The sequence below is a fragment of the Microcaecilia unicolor genome, chromosome 9, assembly GCF_901765095.1.
Source record: "Microcaecilia unicolor chromosome 9, aMicUni1.1, whole genome shotgun sequence".
In the NCBI taxonomy this organism is placed as follows: Eukaryota; Metazoa; Chordata; class Amphibia; order Gymnophiona; family Siphonopidae; genus Microcaecilia; species Microcaecilia unicolor.
The window spans coordinates 70,746,254-70,768,195 of NC_044039.1; the positions used below are offsets into that span (position 1 = coordinate 70,746,254).

At 47.6% G+C, this 21,942-nt stretch overlaps 1 protein-coding gene across 1 annotated transcript in view; it reads right to left on the reverse strand.

Moving 5' to 3' along the window:
- SMC1B (structural maintenance of chromosomes 1B) overlaps positions 1-21,942 on the reverse strand; it is a 1,336,696-nt gene that overhangs the window by 738,306 nt on the left and 576,448 nt on the right. The window contains exon 12 of the mRNA XM_030213853.1: positions 6,051-6,197. Coding sequence (XP_030069713.1) covers positions 6,051-6,197 — 147 coding nt within the window. The remainder of the gene's footprint in view (positions 1-6,050; positions 6,198-21,942) is intronic.

Consider the following 21,942-nt stretch of genomic DNA (forward strand, 5'->3'; position numbering starts at 1 on the left):
CGTGTTATATTTTGGTCATCAATAAAAATATTTAAAAAAAAAAAAAGGAATGTTGTAGAGAAGTCCCACCTCCAGTCTGGTAGCCCTTGTGCTACCTTGGAGGAGGGAGGTGTTCTAGAAGGAGAGCATCACCCTGGTGAAGTAGGAAGTACTCCTGTAGCCAGGACCTGCCCACCAGGGGATGTACTATCCTCTCGCACCGAGGATATGTCTCCAAGTGCTGCCCAGGAGGGAAAGGCTAGGACAGCTGTTGTAGTTGGTGATTCGATCATTAGGCATATAGATAGCTGGGTGGCTGGTGGACGTGAGGATCGCCTGGTGACTTGCCTGTCTGGTGCAAAGGTGGCGGACCTCACGCGTCACCTAGATAGGATTTTAGATAGTGCTGGGGAGGAGTCGGCTGTCTTAGTACATGTGGGTACCAATGACATAGGAAAATGTGGGAGAGAGGTTCTGGAAGTCAAATTTAGGCTCTTAGGTAGAAAGCTCAAATCCAGATCCTCTAGGGTAGCATTTTCTGAATGGGCCCAAGAGACAGGCAGAGCTCCGGAGTCTCAATGCATGGATGAGACGATGGTGCAGGGAGGAGGGTTTTAGATTTGTTAGGAACTGGGCAACATTCTGGGGAAGGGGGAGCCTATTCCGAAAGGATGGGCTCCACCTTAACCAGGGTGGGACCAGGCTGCTGGCATCGGCATTTAAAAAGGAGATAGAGCAGCTTTTAAACTAGAAATGGCAGGGAAGGCTTAGCTCAAAAGCGCACGGTACGGGATAAGGTATCTTTCAAAGATATCACCAGAAATCAAACAAAATAAAACATGGAAAAGAAAATAAGATGATACCTTTTTTATTGGACATAACTTAATACATTTCTTGATTAGCTTTCGAAGGTTGCCCTTCTTCGTCAGATCGGAAATAAGCAAATGTGCTAGCTGACAGTGTATATAAGTGAAAACATTCAAGCATTACTATGACAGTCTGACAGGGTGGGAGGATGGGGGTGGGTAGGAGGTATGCATGGGGACATCAAAGCATATCATTGATATTCTAACAGGATGGGTGTGGATAGGTGAGGGGTGGAGAGAAATACAGCTTTATGGTTTATAATGGGCTAGGAACCCCAGATCCTTGTTAAGTCCTTTCTGTTGGGTGTTAAAATATTCAATCATTCTGACTTCAAAGCTCTTATGTTCTTGTATGGTTTTAAAGTTACCTTTCAGGATTCTCACTGTGAAGTCACTGGTACAGTGTCCTGGTCCTGTAAAATGCTGACCAACAGGGGTGGGAACCCTACTGGCACCAGTATTGTTCATGGGATATCTATGTAAATTGAATCTTGTCTTAAGCATCTGGCCTGTTTCTCCAATATAGCATCCTTCGTTACATTTTTTACACTGAATGATATATACCACATTGGAAGATGAGCAAGTGAAAGATTCCTTTATGTTGAATATCTTTCCTTTGTGGATGACTGTGGGGTCCTGTGAAATATTTTGGCATAGTTTGCAACTGGATAAATTACAGGGAAGTGTGCCCTTCTGTTCCTTTTCAGTCTGTGATGGAAGTTTACTTCTGATTAGCTTGTGTTTTAAGTTGGGTGGCTGTCGGAAGGCCAGTACTGGTGGGGATGGGAATATCTCTTTCAGCAATTCATCCTCCTGGAGTATAGGTTGTAGATCTCTTATGATTTTCCTCAGTTTTTCCAGCTCTGGATTGTATGTCACTACAAGGGGGATTCTGTCTGTGGACTTTTTCTCCTTGTACTGTAGCAGATTCTCCATGGGTGTTTTGAGGGAGGAGGCAATATTCTTGGAGATTATTTTGGGGTTGTAGCCATTCTGTTTGAAAGATGCAGTCAGGCTATTAAGGTGTCTGTCTCTGTCCCCTGGGTCAGAACAGATACGGTGGTATCTTGTGGCTTGGCTGTAAATGATGGATCTTTTTGTATGTGAAGGATGGAAGCTGGAGTTGTGGAGGTAGCTGCATCTGTCTGTGGGTTTCTTGTATATAGATGTTTGTATAGAGCCATCACTGATAGAGACCGTGGTGTCCAAAAAATTGACTTTTTCTGGGGAGTAGTCAATTTTGAATCTGATTGTAGGATGGTATGAATTGAAGGCAGAATAAAATTGTTTCAGAGTTTCTTCACCCTCCGTCCAAATCATAAAAATGTCATCGATGTACCGGTAGTATTTTAGAGGTTTGGTCTGGTGTGTATTCAGAAATGTGTCTTCCAGCTCAGCCATAAAAAGGTTGGCATATTGGGGTTCTGTCCTGGTGCCCATCGCAGTGCCCATTATTTGTAGATAGATATCATTGTTAAAGTGGAAGTAGTTGTGAGTTAAAATGAATTTGATTAATTTTGTAATAGTTTCTGGTGAGTATTGATGGTCCAGTGTGGATTTTTTTAGGAGTCTTCCACATGCAGCTATGCCATCCGCATGTGGAATGTTGCTGTATAGTGATCCTACATCCATCGTGACCAGAAGGGTGTTAGGTGGTAGTTGCTTGATATTTTTCAATTTATTCAGAAAGTCTGTGGTGTCTTGTATGAAGCTGTTAGTTTTGTGTACGAGAGGTTTCAGAATACCCTCTATGAATCCAGATATTTCTTCCGTGAGTGTGCCAATACCTGATATGATTGGTCTGCCAGGGTTTCCCGGTTTGTGGATCTTGGGTAGCATGTAGAATGTGCCCATAGAAGGCTGGTTTGGTATGAGTTTCTTCAGGTGAGGTTGCGCTTGTGTAGGAAATAAGCTAGCACATTTGCTTATTTCCGATCTGACAAAGAAGGGCAACCTTCGAAAGCTAATCAAGAAATGTATTAAGTTATGTCCAATAAAAAAGGTATTATCTTATTTTCTTTTCCATGTTTTATTTTGTTTGATTTCTATTGATAACCTTAAGAGTGGACTAACACGGCTACCACACTCCTCTACTTAAAGAAATCACCAAAACAGGGAAGATAGGGTATCCTGATAGTGAGGTTGCAAAAGAGGCTGCAGTAGATCAGGTGTCCCTAAATAAAACTAAAAATCAAACAAAAGATTGCAAATGAATACTAAGCATGATGTAAATAGGAGCAACAAACACAGTTTGAAATGTCTATATGCAAATGCCAGGAGCTTAAAAAATAACATGGGAGATTTAGAACATATTGCACTAAATGAAAAATTAGATATAATAGGCATCTCTGAGACCTGGTAGAAGGAGGATAATCAGTGGGACACTGTCATACCGGGGTATAAATTATATCGTAGTGATAGGGTGGATCGAATTGGTGGAGGGGTAGCATTGTATATTAACGAGAGCCTTGAATCAAATAGATTGAAAATTCTGCAGGAAACAAAACACTTCTTGGAATCACTGTGGATTTACTTTGTAATGAGACAAAGTCAACATGGATTTAGTGAAGGGAAATCTTGCCTCACCTATCTACTACATTTCTTTGAAGGGGGTGAACAAACATGTGGATAAAGGTGAGCCGGCTGATATTGTGTATCTGGATTTTCAGAAGGCATTTGACAAAGTACCTCATGAAAGACTCCAGAGGAAATTGGGGAGTCATGGGATAGGAGGTAGGAGGCAAAGTCAGCAACGAGGGACAAGTAGATAAGAAACAAACTACTGAGCAAGTAACACCTACCAAAGTAGAAGCCGAAGCATGGAGTCCAGGAAGAGCTCAGCTGATAAAGTCCTGGCATCTGACATCAGCAGGGAGAAGGAGCACAACCATAGGACAAGAGCAGGGGAAGGAGGAACCAGAAGACCAATAGGAGAGAAGCAAGGGAAGCCAGGCAGAGGGCGAGCAGACCCAGGTGGGTGGAAGCCAAGCAATCAAGGAGCCTGGAAGTCAGGCAGAGAGAGAACAGACACAGGTGTATGGAAGCAAAGCAATTAAGGAGCCTGCAACCACCACTCTCTGAACAAACCCAGAGAAGAATTACACACACATGGCTCAGGGCCATGCCAGTCAAGTGTGCATGTCGACGGGACCCTGCGCAGCCTGAGGACGCCGCTTGCCTTGAGGAAGGGGACATGACAGTGGGGCAGTTGCAGGGGTAGTTTCTTGGGTGTGGGGCAAGTTCATGAGGCTGGGGGTAATTTACAAATTGGTGAGGCAGTTGGGGTAGCTCTTGGGGGGGGGAGGCAGTAATGGGGACTAGCTTTTGGAGATGAGGCAATTGTAGCAGAGTAGTTCAGTAGAATGGAGGTAAGTTTGGAGAGTAGAAAACAGGGAAAAGTACTTACAAACAAGGAATCCATTAACTTTTGTTTCACTAAATGCAAGTTTCTACGCTCCAGAAGTCTGAACTCCTTTTCCATAGAAATGTTTTTTTTTTTTTGTTACATTTCCCACTCATGGCAGGCTCAATGCAGCTTACATGGGGCAATGGAGGGTTAAGTGACTTGCCCAGAGTCACAAGGAGCTGCCTGTGCCTGAAATGGGAATCGAACTCAGTTCCTCAGTTCCCCAGGACCAAAGTCCACCACCCTAACCACTTCATCTCTCTCTAACTCCCAGACTGATCTGGCCCTTTTGCAACCTTGATACATCTTCTTATTGGCTTATCCCACATGCCAACATTCATTCCAGTCAGTTAAATTTTCAGAGAGCTACTTTGAACTAGGCAGCTTGGCAGACTGGACTCTCTCTTTCCAATTTCTTTGGGTTGGAAAAAATAAAAACTAACAAAGAAAGTAGTATAATACAGCAATGCATGGGCGTAGTTTGAATGTTTTATTTGGGGGGGGGGCAAAGGGTGTGGCTTGGCACATTTGCTTATTAATTTGCATATATACATCTCATACATATTCATTATGGCTATTAATAAAATCAACAAAAACATACACGCACCAGACACTTTATGAAATAACACAAAACCCTACAAAGAGACACTCAAAACCTATACAGAAAACTTAACACACAACAGTCAACCCACCTATGAAAAGACAGTGCTATAAATTTTACACTGGACCCTAGAGCACCAATATACCTGCTACTGGAAAACTGTAACAAGCTGCCGGGAGCACAAAAAGATTGAAGACTGCAGCGCCGGAGGGAGGGAGGGGGTAGACGGAATCGCGATCGGCAATGCAGGAGGTGGCAAGCTGTTTGGGGGGGCATTGGCCCCCCCTCGCCCCCCCAACTATGCCCATGCAGCAATGTCTTGTTCTATTTTGTTACCTGAAAGAATATTTCCAGTTATCTTATATGAAACAAAACACCCTACCCAGTATTTTGATCTTTTAATGGAAAATAATTCAGAGTTCACCTGAGAACTAGAAGTAGACTAAAACTATATTTTTAATCCTGCTGCAAAGAAATTTGAAAGGGGTGAAAAATACTATATAGAACAGGATTTATACAGCAAATACTTTCATCATGAAAACACGGAGAGAGTAGTGGATGCTTGGAATGCCCTCCCGCGGGAGGTGGTGGAAATGAAAACGGTAACGGAATTCAAACTTTCGTGGGATAAGCATAAAGGAATCCTGTGCAGAAGGAATGGATCCTCAGGAGCTTAGTCGAGATCGGGAGGCGGGGCTGGTGGTTGGGAGGCGGGGATAGTGCTGGGCAGACTTATACAGTCTGTGCCAGAGCCGGTGGTGAGAGGCGGGACTGGTGGTTGGGAGACAGGGATAGTGCTGGGCAGACTTATACAGTCTGTGCCAGAGCTGGTGGTGGGAGGTAGGGATAGTGCTGGGCAGACTTATACGGTCTGTGCCAGAGCCGGTGGTGGGAGGCGGGGCTGGTGGTTGGGAGGCGGGGATAGTACTGGGCAGACTTATACGGTCTGTGCCAGAGCCGGTGGTTGGGAGGCGGGGATGGTGGTTGGGAGGCGGGGATAGTGCTGGGCAGACTTATACGGTCTGTGCCCTAAGAGCACAGGTACAAATCAAAGTAGGGTATACACAAAAAGTAGCACATATGAGTTGTCTTGTTGGGCAGACTGGATGGACCGTGCAGGTCTTTTTCTGCCGTCATCTACTATGTTACAATCTCTTCAGCCTGATATAAATTCTTATTACCCATTTAGTTCACTTACCCTTAGTTCATTCATCAGTTTTTCTCTTTTTTCCTTCAATTCATTGAACTCTTTTTCATCCCAGGCTCTGGCTTTGAATCGTAAGTCACTTGACCCTCCGGAAATTACTCCAGATTTCAAAAACAAAGTTCCATCAAGAGTCACCGTCTGTAAAATAAACATTTTGAACTTGATGAAAATCATTGTTTTCTTATTCTGTGCTTATGAAAAGAACCTTAAGTAAAATGGAAGTTACATAAGAACACTGTTTCACTCAGTTTTCTATGACAACTGCTGAAGATAACAAAATTAATGTCCAAACCAAAATCATTGAACATTAAAATGCATCAGAAGAGAGGGAATCCACAGCACCGGAACCAAAGCCGCGCTAAAAGAGCACAATGGGCCTCCAAGAGTGGGTTGACAGCCGAACTTTATTGAAAGGCATGACACAGCCCATGTTTCAGCAGAATGCCCGCATCATGGGTCGTCAATGTCAGTAATACAGTCTGGATAATATCCTCTGTTCTTTCAATATCAGAACACAATGCCATCACATATGAAGCTAAGACCAATGTAGCCAATTCTCTCAATTGAGGGGAAAAAACTCTGCCAGGGCTCTCTATTGCGGCGATAGAGTGTTAGGTGAGTAGTCTCGCTCTTACAGCAGTAGTCTCAACTTGCATGAATGGCATTTTTTTTTGCTACCAACTCTTCTTCAAAATAAGGAACATGGTCCACTAACCAACTGCAAATAAGCAATATTTCACTCCTGCTGCCTTAAGGTGATCATAGGGGAACCATATATAAAATGAAGAAAAAAGGAACAAGATAGATCAGGATCTAAGGCAGCAATCTGTATTTATTCCCAATATCCCAAACTCTGCCCTGTAGAAATGAGTTAAACCCGCTTCAACAAGTAAAACAGCACTTTTGACTTAATTTATAAAAACAATTATATGCACTTATACCTGTCAATCGCTCAAAGTCATTTACAGTATAAAATCAAACCACAACAAAACAGAGTTTTGCAAAATCCAAATCTATTCAAAAGCAAATGGAAATAATGGCTGAGAACCACCAATCATCACTTAAGGCCTTTTTTACTAAACTGCACTAGCAATTCCCGGCGTACACTGCTGGCTGAAAAAGCTCACACCATCTACTAACAACCTAACACTATTTTAAAAATATTTCCAAAAGGCAAACAGATTCGACTGATTTCTCAGTAGCTAGCCCATATCATTGGCTCAATCACTAAAAAAGCATATGATTTCCAGCAATCTAGTTGCACCCTAGTTCAAAGCAGGCCATCCGTGATGTAGATTAAGTACAGAGCCAATATCTCCGTAAGATGTACCAGGGGCGTAGATATGGGTGGGCCCAGGCCCACCCAATCTCAGCTCAGGCCCACCCAGTCTTTCGCGACCCTCCAAGCGGTGCTGGTCTGGCTGCAGATGCCTCTAGACCAGCAACAGCAAACAACTGCCACTCATGAGTGCTCTCCTAGGATCCGACCCGGTGTCTGCTTCTTTCTCCCTCCCTCCCCTTTCATCCACCTGCCGTGCAGCACGATTCCTCCCGTTGTACCTCGTTGGGTCCACGCTGACAAACAACCAAAGCAGAAGCGCTGGACCGCAGCTCTCTGCCTGCCGCTACTGTTTCCTGTGCTAGCCCGGAAGTTTACCTCAGAACAGAAGAGGCAGGACCGGCACAGGACACAGTAGCGGCAGGCAGAGAGCAGCAGTACTGCGCCTCTGCCTTGGTTGTTTATTAGTGCGGACTCGGTGAGGCGTAACGGGAGGGATATCGTGCTGCACCGGTGAGTGGATGAAAGGGGAGAGAGCAACAGGGCAAGGATGGGAGAGGCAGTGGGTCTAGGGAAGGATGTGATTTGGACTGGGGAGGCTTTTATTCGGGGCCGGACTCACGATGGACTCAGCTAATCTGGGATTGGGCCCTGCCTCACCACTGATCACCTCCACCTTCAGCCCAAAGCCTCTCAGCAGGTAAAACAAATATGTGTCATTGTGGGCTTTTGGGTGAGGGTGGGATCTTTACTGCAGTGCCGGGGGGGGGGGGGGGGGGGTATGTTGGTGAGCTTCTGGGCAGGGATGGGCTCAGTACCCAGGTTAAAATAATAATTAAAAAAATGAAAATGGGGGGACAAGCAGACGGTAGTACAGGGCTGATGTTAGGCTACAGGGAGGGGTGGGGGGAGCTAGGGTAGAGCTGATGCTTAGCTGCAGGATAGATGATGGGGAACGGATAGGGCTAATTCTGGGCAATGGGGATGGATGAGGGTTAAAAAAGAAGGGAAGGGTAGGGCAGGGAAGTGCTGATGCCGGGCTACAAGACAATTTGTAATTTTTGGTCCTCTATTCTGTAATTCATGAGGGTTGGTATGTGTTCTGCATGTGACCAAGGTGAGAGATTCTGCTGCCATGTGGTTTGTGTGGTGTTATGAGTCTGACATCTGAATTTTCCAATGGAATGCATAAGCATGCTATGTATATTCACCACTGTCTTTATGAAAGTACTGTTGTTGATATTCGTGTTCTGAATTGGTGTTAAGAAGCTTCTTTGCAGGCTTTAGTGTTACTTCACAAAGCACCTGGCAGTAAAGGAATTTTGTATTGTTATTATTGAGGTGCCACCAGAATTTGAATATATTTTCTTATGTAATTATATTGCAGGATCCTGCCATGTGTGTTGAGAGGTTTGCCATTGTAGTAGACATACGTATGGTCAATTTTAAGATATGGGATAATGTAATCATATTTAAAAAAATATAAATTTTTCCATTAAGTATGTATGTGGTTATACTGATGCATCCAAAGAAAAGTAGTATATTAAATCCATGACCCTTTACTCTTCTACTTGAAGTCACCTATGTAGATTACAGAAGTCTTAAGATACTAATATCAACAGCTTGTATAGCACAATGCAAGCAGCTAAAAGTGAAATTTAGAATTTGACTGTTAATTTTCTTTCCATGAGTTTTGTCAGACCAATTCAGATAAGTGGGTTATGTTCCGCTGCCCACACATGGACAAAGAGAAAAAAAAACTAAGAGCTGGTGCTGCTTCCACTGTTCAATCTACAAATGCCAAAGCTAGGATTTAAAAAATAAAAAAGACAGACAAAAAATCATGTTCTTTGAGCTTCCAAGCACCATCAAATCCAAACCTGAGGCAGCTAAAAAGTCTCTCCTTGGGCACCAAGGCAGAGATGAGGCATGACAAAAAAACCAAGGAGTAAAATAACTTCAGAATGGGCAACAATGCACTCACTGTTTTTATTCACAAATGGCATAGCTTCCCAGGGGTGTTCAAGATTGGTCTGACAGAACTTAAAGTAAGAAAATTAACAGGTAAGTCTGAATTTCACTTCCTAATTTTTCACACCAAATCAGTCCAGGAAACTGGAATGTACCTAAGTTCTACCTAGACAAGGGAGGAAATCACGATAGCTTTTAGGATTCTTATATCTAAAATGGAGGACTCTTTTGGCCTATATACACAAGTACAAATGCTTGGAATGCAATGGAAGCCAGGCGTCTGTTCTGCCACTAGAATCTAGAAAGAGATTCAATGCACTGCTTACAAGGGATCCTATGTCCTAAAGAGCCTCATTAGACCTCTAATAATGGTAAACTCTTGCAGGTATGTCTGAGCCAGTCACCTCCTTGATTCCTCCGGAGAAAACTGCTTTAGAAATTACTGTGTCATTTTTGGTACCCATCCATAGCCAAAGGATTCTGAGTTCTCTCTTGATTTTCCTACTGTCAAAGTGATGAACCTGAATTCAAGCAGAAGAGTTTTCCTATCCTCTAAAGGCAAACTTATGGAGACAGTACCTTATGAGAGCCAAGAGGAAGAGAGATCAGAGCCACAAGGACCAAGTACAGGTTCCAAGAAGAAAAATATACTTGAAGTAGGTGTTATGATTGGGGTCAGAACCCCTCTCAAACTTACCTCTTTCCTGGGGGTCAGCTTCTTTGCTGGCTTCTGTTTCTTTTCTCTGTCCTTTCTGAGCTGGCAGCTTCCAGCAGCATGGGGTTAATTGTTTTACTTTACTACAGCTGTGTGGGTGGACTGAGTTAGCTCTACCTCTCTTTGGGTGTACTGGCTTCAAGTGCTTCACCGTGTTGCATTGGTGTGGGTTGGGCCTCTCTGGGTCAGTGTGCTTTTGCCTAGGTCTAGGGAGTGTGACATCATCAGGGAGGGCCTTGATAAGGAAGTGGTGTTGTTTCCTTCAGAGCCTTTGCAATGGTGGTGTTTGCATTGGGTAGGGTGGTGCAGTGTGCACTTCTGACTTTGTGTCTAGTTTCCCTGCTTGCTTTTGCTAAGGGCCAGGTTAGTGTTAGTGCAGTGTGCACTGGTATTTGTGTGTTTAGCTTTCCTGCTTTTCCCTCTTGATTTTGGAAGCATTGCTGTGTGTAGGGCTTTGGAAGCTCTGTTGCTGATAGAAGTACTTCAGGGTTTGGTGTTGTTAGGAACACTGCAGAGTTTGCTGTTAGAAGTACTTCTGGTGTTTGTGCTATTGGGAGCATTGCAGTCTTTGCTGTTGGTGTTTGGTGCTTTAGAAGCACTTTTGGCTTATGTGTTAGCTTCCCTGCTTTTTCCTTGTGGCTCCCCTGTCTTCCCTTTTAGTGTGTGGCTCCCCTGTCTTCCCTTTTAGTGCTAGGAGCTCTTCTGGTTGCTTGCCAGAGTAGTGCTTAGGAAGCACCTTGTTAGTTTTGTATCTAGCTTGCTAGAGCAGTGCTTAGGTAGCTTGTTAGTTTTGTGTTTAGCTTGTTAGTGTAGAGCTCTGCTTGTAGCTTGGTGCTTAGTAGCACCTGTGTTAGCTTTGTGTTTAGTTCCCTGCTCTGTTAGTTTAGGGCTTAGGAAGTCCCTTTCTTGAGCAGGGCTTAGGAGCTCCTGTTTAGTATAGGGCTTAGGAAGTCCTTTTGTCAGTTTACTGTTAGGAACACTCCTGCTGGTTTAGGGCTTGGGAGCACGTAGATCAGTTTAGGTTTAGGAGCACTTCTGTTTCCAGTCCTGGTCCCTGTGTCCTCCAGTCCGGGGGATTCCAGTCCAGTGTTCCAGTCCGGGGGGTTCCAGTCCTGTGTCCTCCAGTCCGGGGAATTCCAGTCCATGTGTTCCGGCTCGCTGGGCGGTGCCTGCAGTCCCTGCCGGTGTCGGTGTGCTTGCCCAGCATTGGTTGGTGGGTTTTGCCTGCTGCTGTCGCTCGTCAGCAGCCAAAAGGGCTCACGTTTGCTCCAGAGCCCAGCCCCGCAGGCTCTGAACCTGAGAACCTGACAGTAGGAGTATCACATGTTTTTTTTATTCCCCCAGAGAATAGCTGGGGAGCTCATCTGTCCATATTCCTTGAAACAAGACAAAACTAGATTGTGCCCTCTACACGATGTTCAGGTTATGCCTCTATCCAACCTCATCTGAAGGAAGAATAACACTGAAGGAATAGAACCCTTAAGGATGAAGGCTGCAACCTGTAAAATTTAACCAACAGAGGTTACAAACTCAACACTAGCTCTAATACATGGAATTATCTGGCACCAACCAAAGTTTGCAAACATCTATGTTGAGAAGCATCCATATGAAGACTAAACCTCTGAATGACCAAAATCATAAAACAGATTGGAAAGGGTCTTCTAGAAAGAAGTCTCTGATTTAGAAGACCATGCTTGCATCTTTCTTTGTATGAAGAATTTGCTCCCTAATAGGACTAAAGATGTTAAAGCCAGTTATCATATTTCAGGGTGCCAACATTCAAATTCTGTTGCACCCTGTTAATGCTGATTATCAGGGGCAACCAAAGGGTTTCAGCTTCCTAGGTGAACCTTCAGCTGTGTGCCCTCTGCCCAAAGACAGCTCAACACTCAAGCCCCTGCAATCCACCATTTTCCATCTTCCTCCTTATTGACCTCCCTCAAGGTATCTAATATCGCTTCTTTCCTTCCCTAGCCCTCTCCCATGTGTCAAAATTCCTTTTCTCCTCCCAACCCCCCCCCCCCCCCCCCCACCAAGTTGTCCAGAATTTCTCTTTCACTTCCCTATCCACCTTCCCCAAAGTATCTAGAATCTCCCATTACCTTTCCCAGATCCCAAGGTGTTCATAATTTCCCTTTTCCTCCCCACACGGTATCAGAATCTTATTCTTTTCCCTACCCCCTTCTAAAGTGTCTTAGAAAGTGAAATTATTTACCTGTAGCAGGTATTCTCTGCACAATAATTATTCTCACATGTGGGTGATGTCATCCACGTAATTCGGTGCAGAAATGCTGCCTAGCGTACTGTCTCTTTAAGAGCTTGAGGCAGTGCTCCCACCTCACAAGCGCGGGTGCTTTCCCGTTCGACTCATGAGCATGAAAAGCGAATGCTACATACCTGTAGAAGGTATTCTCCGAGGACAGCAGGCTGATTGTTCTCACTGATGGGTGACGTCCACGGCAGCCCCTCCAATCGGAACACTTTCTAGCAAAGTCCTTTGCTAGTCCTCGCGCGCCGATGCGCACCGCGCATGCGCGGCCGTCTTCCCGCCCGAACCGGCTCGTGCCAGCCAGTCTCATGTGTAGCAAGACAAAGACAAGGGAAGACACAACTCCAAAGGGGAGGCGGGCGGGTTTGTGAGAACAATCAGCATGCTGTCCTCGGAGAATACCTTCTACAGGTATGTAGCATTCGCTTTCTCCGAGGACAAGCAGGCTGCTTGTTCTCACTGATGGGGTATCCCTAGCCCCCAGGCTCACTCAAAACAACAACCATGGTCAATTGGGCCTCGCAACGGCGAGGACATAACTGAGATTGACCTAATAAATTTACCAACTAACTGAGAGTGCAGCCTGGAACAGAACAAACATGGGCCTAGGGGGGTGGAGTTGGATTCTAAACCCCGAACAGATTCTGAAGCACTGACTGCCCGAACCGACTGTCGCGTCGGGTATCCTGCTGCAGGCAGTAATGAGATGTGAATGTGTGGACAGATGACCATGTCGCAGCTTTGCAAATCTCTTCAATAGTGGCTGACTTCAAGTGGGCTACCGACGCAGCCATGGCTCTAACATTATGAGCCGTGACATGACCCTCAAGAGCCAGCCCAGCCTGGGCGTAAGTGAAGGAAATGCAATCTGCTAGCCAATTGGATATGGTGCGTTTTCCCACAGCCACTCCCCTCCTGTTGGGATCAAAAGAAACAAACAATTGGGCGGACTGTCTGTTGGGCTGTGTCCGCTCCAGATAGAAGGCCAATGCTCTCTTGCAGTCCAATGTGTGCAGCTGACATTCAGCAGGGCAGGAATGAGGACGGGGAAAGAATGTTGGCAAGACAATTGACTGGTTCAGATGGAACTCCGACACAACCTTTGGCAAGAACTTAGGGTGAGTGCGGAGGACTACTCTGTTATGATGAAATTTGGTGTAAGGGGCCTGGGCTACCAGGGCCTGAAGCTCACTGACTCTACGAGCTGAAGTAACTGCCACCAAGAAAATGACCTTACAGGTCAAGTACTTCAGATGGCAGGAATTCAGTGGCTGAAAAGGAGGTTTCATCAGCTGGGTGAGAACGACATTGAGATCCCATGACACTGTAGGAGGCTTGACAGGGGGCTTTGACAAAAGCAAACCTCTCATGAAGCGAACAACTAAAGGCTGTCCTGAGATCGGCTTACCTTCCACACGGTAATGGTATGCATTGATTGCACTAAGGTGAACCCTTACAGAGTTGGTCTTGAGACCAGACTCAGACAAGTGCAGAAGGTATTCAAGCAGGGTCTGTGTAGGACAAGAGCGAGGATCTAGGGCCTTGCTGTCACACCAGACGGCAAACCTCCTCCATAGAAAGAAGTAACTCCTCTTAGTGGAATCTTTCCTGGAAGCAAGCAAGATGCGGGAGGCACCCTCTGACAGACCCAAAGAGGCAAAGTCTACGTTCTCAACATCCAGGCCGTGAGAGCCAGGGACCGGAGGTTGGGATGCAGAAGCGCCCCTTCGTCCTGTGTGATGAGGGTCGGAAAACACTCCAATCTCCACGGTTCTTCGGAGGACAACTCCAGAAGAAGAGGGAACCAGATCTGACGCGGCCAAAAAGGAGCAATCAGAATCATGGTGCCTCGGTCTTGCTTGAGTTTCAACAAAGTCTTCCCCACCAGAGGTATGGGAGGATAAGCATACAGCAGACCCTCCCCCCAGTCCAGGAGGAAGGCATCCGATGCCAGTCTGCCGTGGGCCTGAAGCCTGGAACAGAACTGAGGGACTTTGTGGTTGGCTCGAGATGCGAAGAGATCTACCAAGGGGGTGCCCCACACCTGGAAGATCTGTCGCACTACACGGGAATTGAGCGACCACTCGTGAGGTTGCATAATCCTGCTCAACCTGTCGGCCAGACTGTTGTTTACGCCTGCCAGATATGTGGCTTGGAGCACCATGCCGTGACGGCGAGCCCAGAGCCACATGCTGACGGCTTCCTGACACAGGGGGCGAGATCCGGTGCCCCCCTGCTTGTTGACGTAGTACATGGCAACCTGGTTGTCTGTCTGAATTTGGATAATTTGGTGGGACAGCCGATCTCTGAAAGCCTTCAGAGCGTTCCAGATCGCTCGTAACTCCAGAAGATTGATCTGTAGATCGCGTTCCTGGAGGGACCAGCTTCCTTGGGTGTGGAGTCCATTGACATGAGCTCCCCACCCCAGGAGAGACGCATCCGTGGTCAGCACTTTTTGTGGCTGAGGAATTTGGAAAGGACGTCCCAGAGTCAAATTGGACCAAATCGTCCACCAATACAGGGATTTGAGAGAACTCGTGGACAGGTGGATCACGTCTTCTAGATCCCCAGCAGCCTGAAACCACTGGGAAGCTAGGGTCCATTGGGCAGATCTCATGTGAAGGCGGGCCATGGGAGTCACATGAACTGTGGAGGCCATGTGGCCCAGCAATCTCAACATCTGCCGAGCTGTGATCTGCTGGGACGCTCGCACCCGCGAGACGAGGGACAACAAGTTGTTGGCTCTCGTCTCTGGGAGATAGGTGCGAGCCGTCCGAGAATCCAGCAGAGCTCCTATGAATTCGAGTTTCTGCACTGGGAGAAGATGGGACTTTGGATAATTTATCACAAACCCCAGTAGCTCCAGGAGGCGAATAGTCATCTGCATGGACTGCAGGGCTCCTGCCTCGGATGTGTTCTTCACCAGCCAATCGTCGAGATATGGGAACACGTGCACCACCAGCCTGCGAAGTGCCGCTGCTCCTACAGCCAAGCACTTTGTGAACACCCTGGGCGCAGAGGCGAGCCCAAAGGGTAGCACACAGTACTGGAAGTGACGTGTGCCCAGCTGAAATCGCAGATACTGTCTGTGAGCTGGCAGTATCGGGATGTGCGTGTAGGCGTCCTTCAAGTCCAGAGAGCATAGCCAATCGTTTTCCTGAATCATGGGGAGAAGGGTGCCCAGGGAAAGCATCCTGAACTTTTCTTTGACCAGATATTTGTTCAGGGCCCTTAGGTCTAGGATGGGACGCATCCCCCCTGTTTTCTTTTCCACAAGGAAGTACCTGGAATAGAATCCCAGCCCTTCCTGCCCGGATGGCACGGGCTCGACCGCATTGGCGCTGAGAAGGGCGGAGAGTTCCTCTGCAAGTACCTGCTTGTGCTGGAAGCTGTAAGACTGAGCTCCCGGTGGACAATTTGGAGGTTTTGAGGCCAAATTGAGGGTGTATCCTTGCCGGACTATTTGGAGAACCCACTGATCGGAGGTTATGAGAGGCCACCTTAGGTGAAAAGCTTTCAACCTCCCCCCGACTGGCAGGTCGCCCAGCACTGACACTTGGATGTCGGCTATGCTCTGCTGGAGCCAGTCAAAAGCTCGTCCCTTGCTTTTGCTGGGGAGCCGAGGGGCCTTGCTAAGGCGCACGCTGCTGACGAGAGCGAGCGCGCTGGGGCTTAGCCTGGGCCGCAGGCTGTCGAGAAGGAGGATTGTACCTACGCTTGCTAGAAGAGTAGGGAACAGTCTTCCTTCCCCAAAAAAATCTTCTACCTGTAGAGGTAGAGGCTGAAGGCTGCCGGCGGGAGAACTTGTCGAATGCGGTGTCCCGCTGGTGGAGCTGCTCTACCACCTGTTCGACTTTTTCTCCAAAAATATTATCCGCACGGCAAGGCGAGTCCGCAATCCGCTGCTGGATTCTATTCTCCAGGTCGGAGGCACGCAGCCATGAGAGTCTGCGCATCACCACACCTTGAGCAGCGGCCTTGGACGCAACATCAAAGGTGTCATACACCCCTCTGGCCAGGAATTTTCTGCACGCCTTCAGCTGCCTGACCACCTCCTGAAATGGCTTGGCTTGCTCAGGGGGGAGCTTGTCCACCAAGCCCGCCAACTGCCGCACATTGTTCCGCATGTGTATGCTCGTATAGAGTTGGTACGACTGAATTTTGGCCACGAGCATAGAAGAATGGTAGGCCTTCCTCCCAAAGGAGTCCAAGGTTCTAGAGTCCTTGCCCGGGGGCGCCGAAGCATGCTCCCTAGAACTCTTGGCCTTCTTTAGGGCCAAATCCACAACTCCAGAGTCGTGAGGCAACTGAGTGCGCATCAGCTCTGGGTCCCCATGGATTCGGTACTGGGACTCAATCTTCTTGGGGATGTGGGGATTACTTAGAAGCTTGGTCCAGTTCGCCAGCAATGTCTTTTTGAGGACATGATGCATGGGTACTGTGGACGCTTCCTTAGGTGGAGAAGGATAGTCCAGGAGCTCAAACATTTCAGCCCTGGGCTCGTCCTCCACAACCACCGGGAAGGGGATGGCCGTAGACATCTCCCGGACAAAGGAAGCGAAAGACAGGCTCTCGGGAGGAGAAAGCTGCCTTTCAGGAGAGGGAATGGGATCAGAAGGAAGACCCTCAGACTCCTCGTCAGAGAAATATCTGATGTCTTCTTCTTCTTCCCACGAGGCCTCACCATCGGTGTCAGACACAAGTTCACGGACCTGTGTCTGCAGCCGTGCCCGGCTCGACTCCATGGAACCACGGCCACGGTGGGAGCGTCGAGAGGTAGACTCCCTCGTCCGCACCGGCGAAGCTCCCTCCGCCGACGTAGTCGGGGAGCCTTCCTGGGAGGCTACCGCAGTCGGTACCCGCACGCGGTACCGATGCCGGAGACCTCACCCCGGGCAATGGGCCAGCCGGCGCTCACTCGACGGTACCGGTGGCGCAAGCACCCCCGGTACCGGAGGGGTAGGGCGCAACAGCTCTCCCAGGATCTCTGGGAGAACGGCCCAGAGACTCTCGTTCAGAGCGGCTGTGGAAAAAGGCATGGAAGTCGATGCAGGCGTCGATGTCAGAGTCTGTTCCGGGCGTGGAGGCTGTTCCAGGCTGTCCAAAGGGGAGCGCATCGACACCTCTTGAACAGAGGGCGAGCGGTCCTCTCGGTGCCGATGTCTACTGGGTGCCGACTCCCTCGGCGACCCAGAGCTCTCGGTGCCGACACGGGAAGGGGACCGGTGACGATGCTTCTTCGACTTCTTGGGACGAAGCATGTCACCGGAGCTTCCCGGCACCAACGAGGAGGACGTAGAATCCAGCCGTCTCTTCCGCGGGGCCGAGGACGAAGGAGGTCGGTCTCGGGGGGGGGGCTGTACTGCAGGAGCCGTCAGGGTAGGGGGAGACCCACCCGAAGGCTCACCGCCACCAGCAGGGGAATGGACAGCCCTCACCTGCACTGCAGACGAAGCACCACCGTCCGACGACATCAGCAGACGAGGAGGTCTCGATACCACCGACGCCGACGCAGCGTTCCGATGTCGCCCCGATGCAGAGGGCCGATGCCTCGATGCACTCGATGCAATCGGGGGCGAAGATGAAGGTCCAGGCGCTGACGACGTTGAAGCAGTCGATACTCCCGGTGCCGATGCCGACGAAGAGCCCGAGAACAAAACGTTCCACTGGGCTAATCTCGCTACCTGAGTCCGCTTTTGCAAAAGGGAACACAGACTACAGGCCTGCGGGCGTTGCCCAGCCCCCAGACACTGAAGACACGACGCGTGCCTGTCAGTGAGCGAGATTACCCGGGCGCACTGGGTGCACTTCTTGAAGCCGCTGGAAGACTTCGATGTCATGGGCGGAAAAATCGCGCCGGCGAGATCAAAACTCGAAATGGCGAAATTGGCACCGCAAAAATAGGGGGAAGAAAAACTTCGATCGAGGCCTAAATAGGGCCTACCCCGACGACGAAAGAAAACTTACCGGGGCAAAGACTGGAAGTACGGGAAGGGAGAAAACCATAAAGGTCTCCTTCCGACACCTTTTTTTTTTTTTTTTTTTAGAACGAAGTCGATAAACGACGCGCAAGGTCAACTTGGGGCGCGAATGGCGATACACGACCGTACCGAGCGCGGACAAAAGAAGACTGGCCGGCACGAGCCGCTTCGGGCGGGAAGACGGCCGCGCATGCGCAGTGCGCATCGGCGCGCGAGGACTAGCAAAGGACTTTGCTAGAAAGTGTTCCGATTGGAGGGGCTGCCGTGGACGTCACCCATCAGTGAGAACGCTGCCTGCTTGTCCTCGGAGAACCAGCAGTACAATAATACAGCCAAAAACTAAATTCAACTCCTGGAGGAGATGGAAGGGTATTGTGAGAATAACTGGCCTTCTTTCATCAAAGAATACCTGCTACTGATAAGTAACTTCACCTTCTCCAAGGACAAGCAGGCCATACAAATCCCTAGCTATCAAGCTTACCAAAACAACATTAGGACGATAGGGATTTGCAATGGTGAGGACAAGTAGATCAATTATCCTGAAACTATATACACACTGGTTGTGAAGGGGCAGTCTGGAACAGAAAAAAAAACGGGTTTAGGAAACGGGTTTAGGAAGGTGATGTTGGATTCTAGACACCAAACAAATTCTGCAGGACTGTCTGACAAACCAGCTGTTGTGTCAAATATTCTCTTCAAGGCACTAGTGGGATGTGAATGTGTGGAATAAAGACAGAGTTGCAGCCTTGAAAAGCTCTTAAACGGAGGCTGATCTCAAGTGGGCTATCGACGCAGCCATAGCTCTGACATTATGAGATGTGACACGGCCCTTCAGAGTTAGCACAGTCTGGGCATAAGTGAAGCCAATTAGAAAGAGTGTATTTACCGATGGTTACCTGTTGGGTCCTGATGGGATCAAAAGAAACAAAAAGTTGAGTGGACTGTCTATAGGGTCTAGTTCACTCCAGGTAGAAGGCTTGCTTACAGTCCAAGGTGTGCAGTGTATGTTTGCCAGGATGGGCATGAGGTTTTGAGAGAAATGCTGAAAAGACAGTTGACTGATTAAAATGGAATTTCAACACTACCTTAGGAAGGAACTTAGAGTTGGTACAGAGATCTATTCTGTTGTGATGAAATTTTGTGTAAGGTGGATCCCGCTACTAGGGCCTGAAGCTCACTGACTGTGCGAGCTGAAGTAACTGCCACCAAAAACAAGAACTTCAAGGTCAAGTACTTCAGAGGACAGGAATCTAGTGGCTCAAAAGGAGCTTTCATCACCTGGGTAAGGACAACACTGAGGTTTGACAGAGTGCTTTGACAAAAGCAAACCTCGCATAAATTGAACAAGAGGCTGTCCAGAGATGGGCTTATCTTCTATGCAGTGATGGCAAGCAGTAACTACACTGAGGCCCTTATGGAATTAGTCTAGAGACAAGACTCAAAGAGATGCAGAAGATATTCAAGCAGGTTCTGTATAGGGCAAGCAAAGGGATCTAGGGCCTTGCTCTCACATCAGATGGCAAACATCCTCCATTTAGTGGAATCTTTCCTGGAAGCCAGCAAAACCAAGGAGACACCCTCCGAAAGATCCAAGGAAGCAAATTCTAGGCTCTCAACATCCAAGCTGTGAGAGCCTGAGACTGAAGGTTCGGATGAAGAACAGACACCTCGTTCTGCATGATGAGGGTCAGAAAACACTTCAATCTCCACGGTTCTTCGGAAGAAAACTCCAGAAGAAGAGGGAACCATATCTGTCGTGGCCAGTATGGCATGATCAGAATCATGGGTCCATGGTCTTGCTTGAGTTTCAACAAAGTCTTCCTCACCAGAGGTACGGGAGGATATGCATACAGAAGACCTGTCCCCCAATGAAGGAAGAAGCTAGTCTGTCGTACAACCTGAGACTGGAGCAACACTGAGGGACTTTATGGTTGTATTGAGTGGCAAAGAGATCCACAGAGAGGGGTGCTCTACTTTCGGAAAATCTCTCAGGCAACACCTATGCTGAGAGACTACTCATGAGATTGCATTACCCTGCTCAGGCTGACGGTCAGACTGTTCAGTTTCAGTCTGAGAACCATCCTGTGTTGGACAGCCCAGTTCCATATCCCAACAGCTTCCTAACACAGAGGGTAGGAACCCGTACACCCCTGCTTGTTGACATAATACATTGCAATCTGACTGTCTTTTTGAATGAGCACAATTTGGTTGGATAGCTGAAAGACTTTAGAACATTGTAAATTGCCCGGAGCTCCAGAAGGTTGATCTGAAAATCCATCTCCTGGATTGACCATGGACCTTAAGTGTGAAGCCTGTCCAAATGAGCTCCCCACCCCCGGTTGGATGCGTCCGTTGTTAATACCTTCTGTGGCAGAAGATTTGGAATAGTAGTCTCTTAGGTCTGCTCTAGGGTGATTCAGATAACATCTACAAGATTCCCCACTGCCTGAGACCATTGGGAAACTAGGTCCACTGGGCAGAACTCATATGGAGATGTGCCAAGAGAGTGACATGCATAGAGGAGGCCATATAGCCTAACAATCTCAACATCTACATAGTCATGAACTGCCTGCTGCTGCGAACCTGAGCGGCAATGGCACAAAGTGTGTCTGCCTGTGCTGGAGGGAAAAAGGCTCTTGCTTGAACCGTATGCAGCAGGGCTTCTATGGACTTCAATTGTTGAACTGGTGATGAACACTAGTACCTCCAACACTGGGACAGTTCCTCAGCACCCTCCTTCAATGTGCTCTTGATCAACCAGTACTTCGGGTAGGGAAACACATGAATTCCCAGTCGGTGTAATGATGCTCCAACTTCTGCTAGATACTTGGTGTAAATCCCTGGGAACTGACACGAGGCCAAATGGCAGAACGTGGTACTGGAAGTGGTATTTCCCCAAACAGAAGTTACTTCTTGTGACTGGAAAGTATGGGATATGAGCATAGGCATCCTTTAAGTCCTGAGAGCATAGTTAGTCTTGTTCCTGAATCATGTATTATCAAATGCACTGACTATATCAATTATTATATTAATTCAGATCATTTACCTAATAAATTAAATTCTATTGCATGTAAAAGATACTAAATATAAATGTGAAAAGTGCTCAGTGTGCGAGCAAAAGGGTCCTACAGAAGACACTATGGAGCACTACATGCCACTATATAGCAAAGCTATATAGAAATGTGGTGCCTGGCATTATTCAGCTAACCTCACTTTCTGAAATACAGAATATGACTATCTTTCTGTGCTCGGGGCTAGAGCTCGTTAGGTCTCAGATTTGCTTGCAGTCAACAAACATGCTAAAAGCAGCTCCAAGGACTACCAACCACCAAGAACTGCAAAATTCCCCTTGGTAAATGGGGTGACACAATGGCTGGACAAACAGTGTGATAACTGCATATTGATTACTAAAATCAGCATACCGTGATCACAGTGTCCCCGCCATATCTTGCATGTGGGCATATTGTTTTGCTTTTCCAAATCAAACATATGAAGTCAACAACTTTCTGTTCCAGACTGGGTGGTAAATAAAACCTAGAAAAAGGGTATACGAAGTCTCCACAAAATAATGATTTTATCTGGTTGTTATCATAACAACTGTTAGAGACACAGCCTGATCCAAGCCAGCCACACTATTAAGACATCTTCAGCTCGATAAAGGTGGCCTT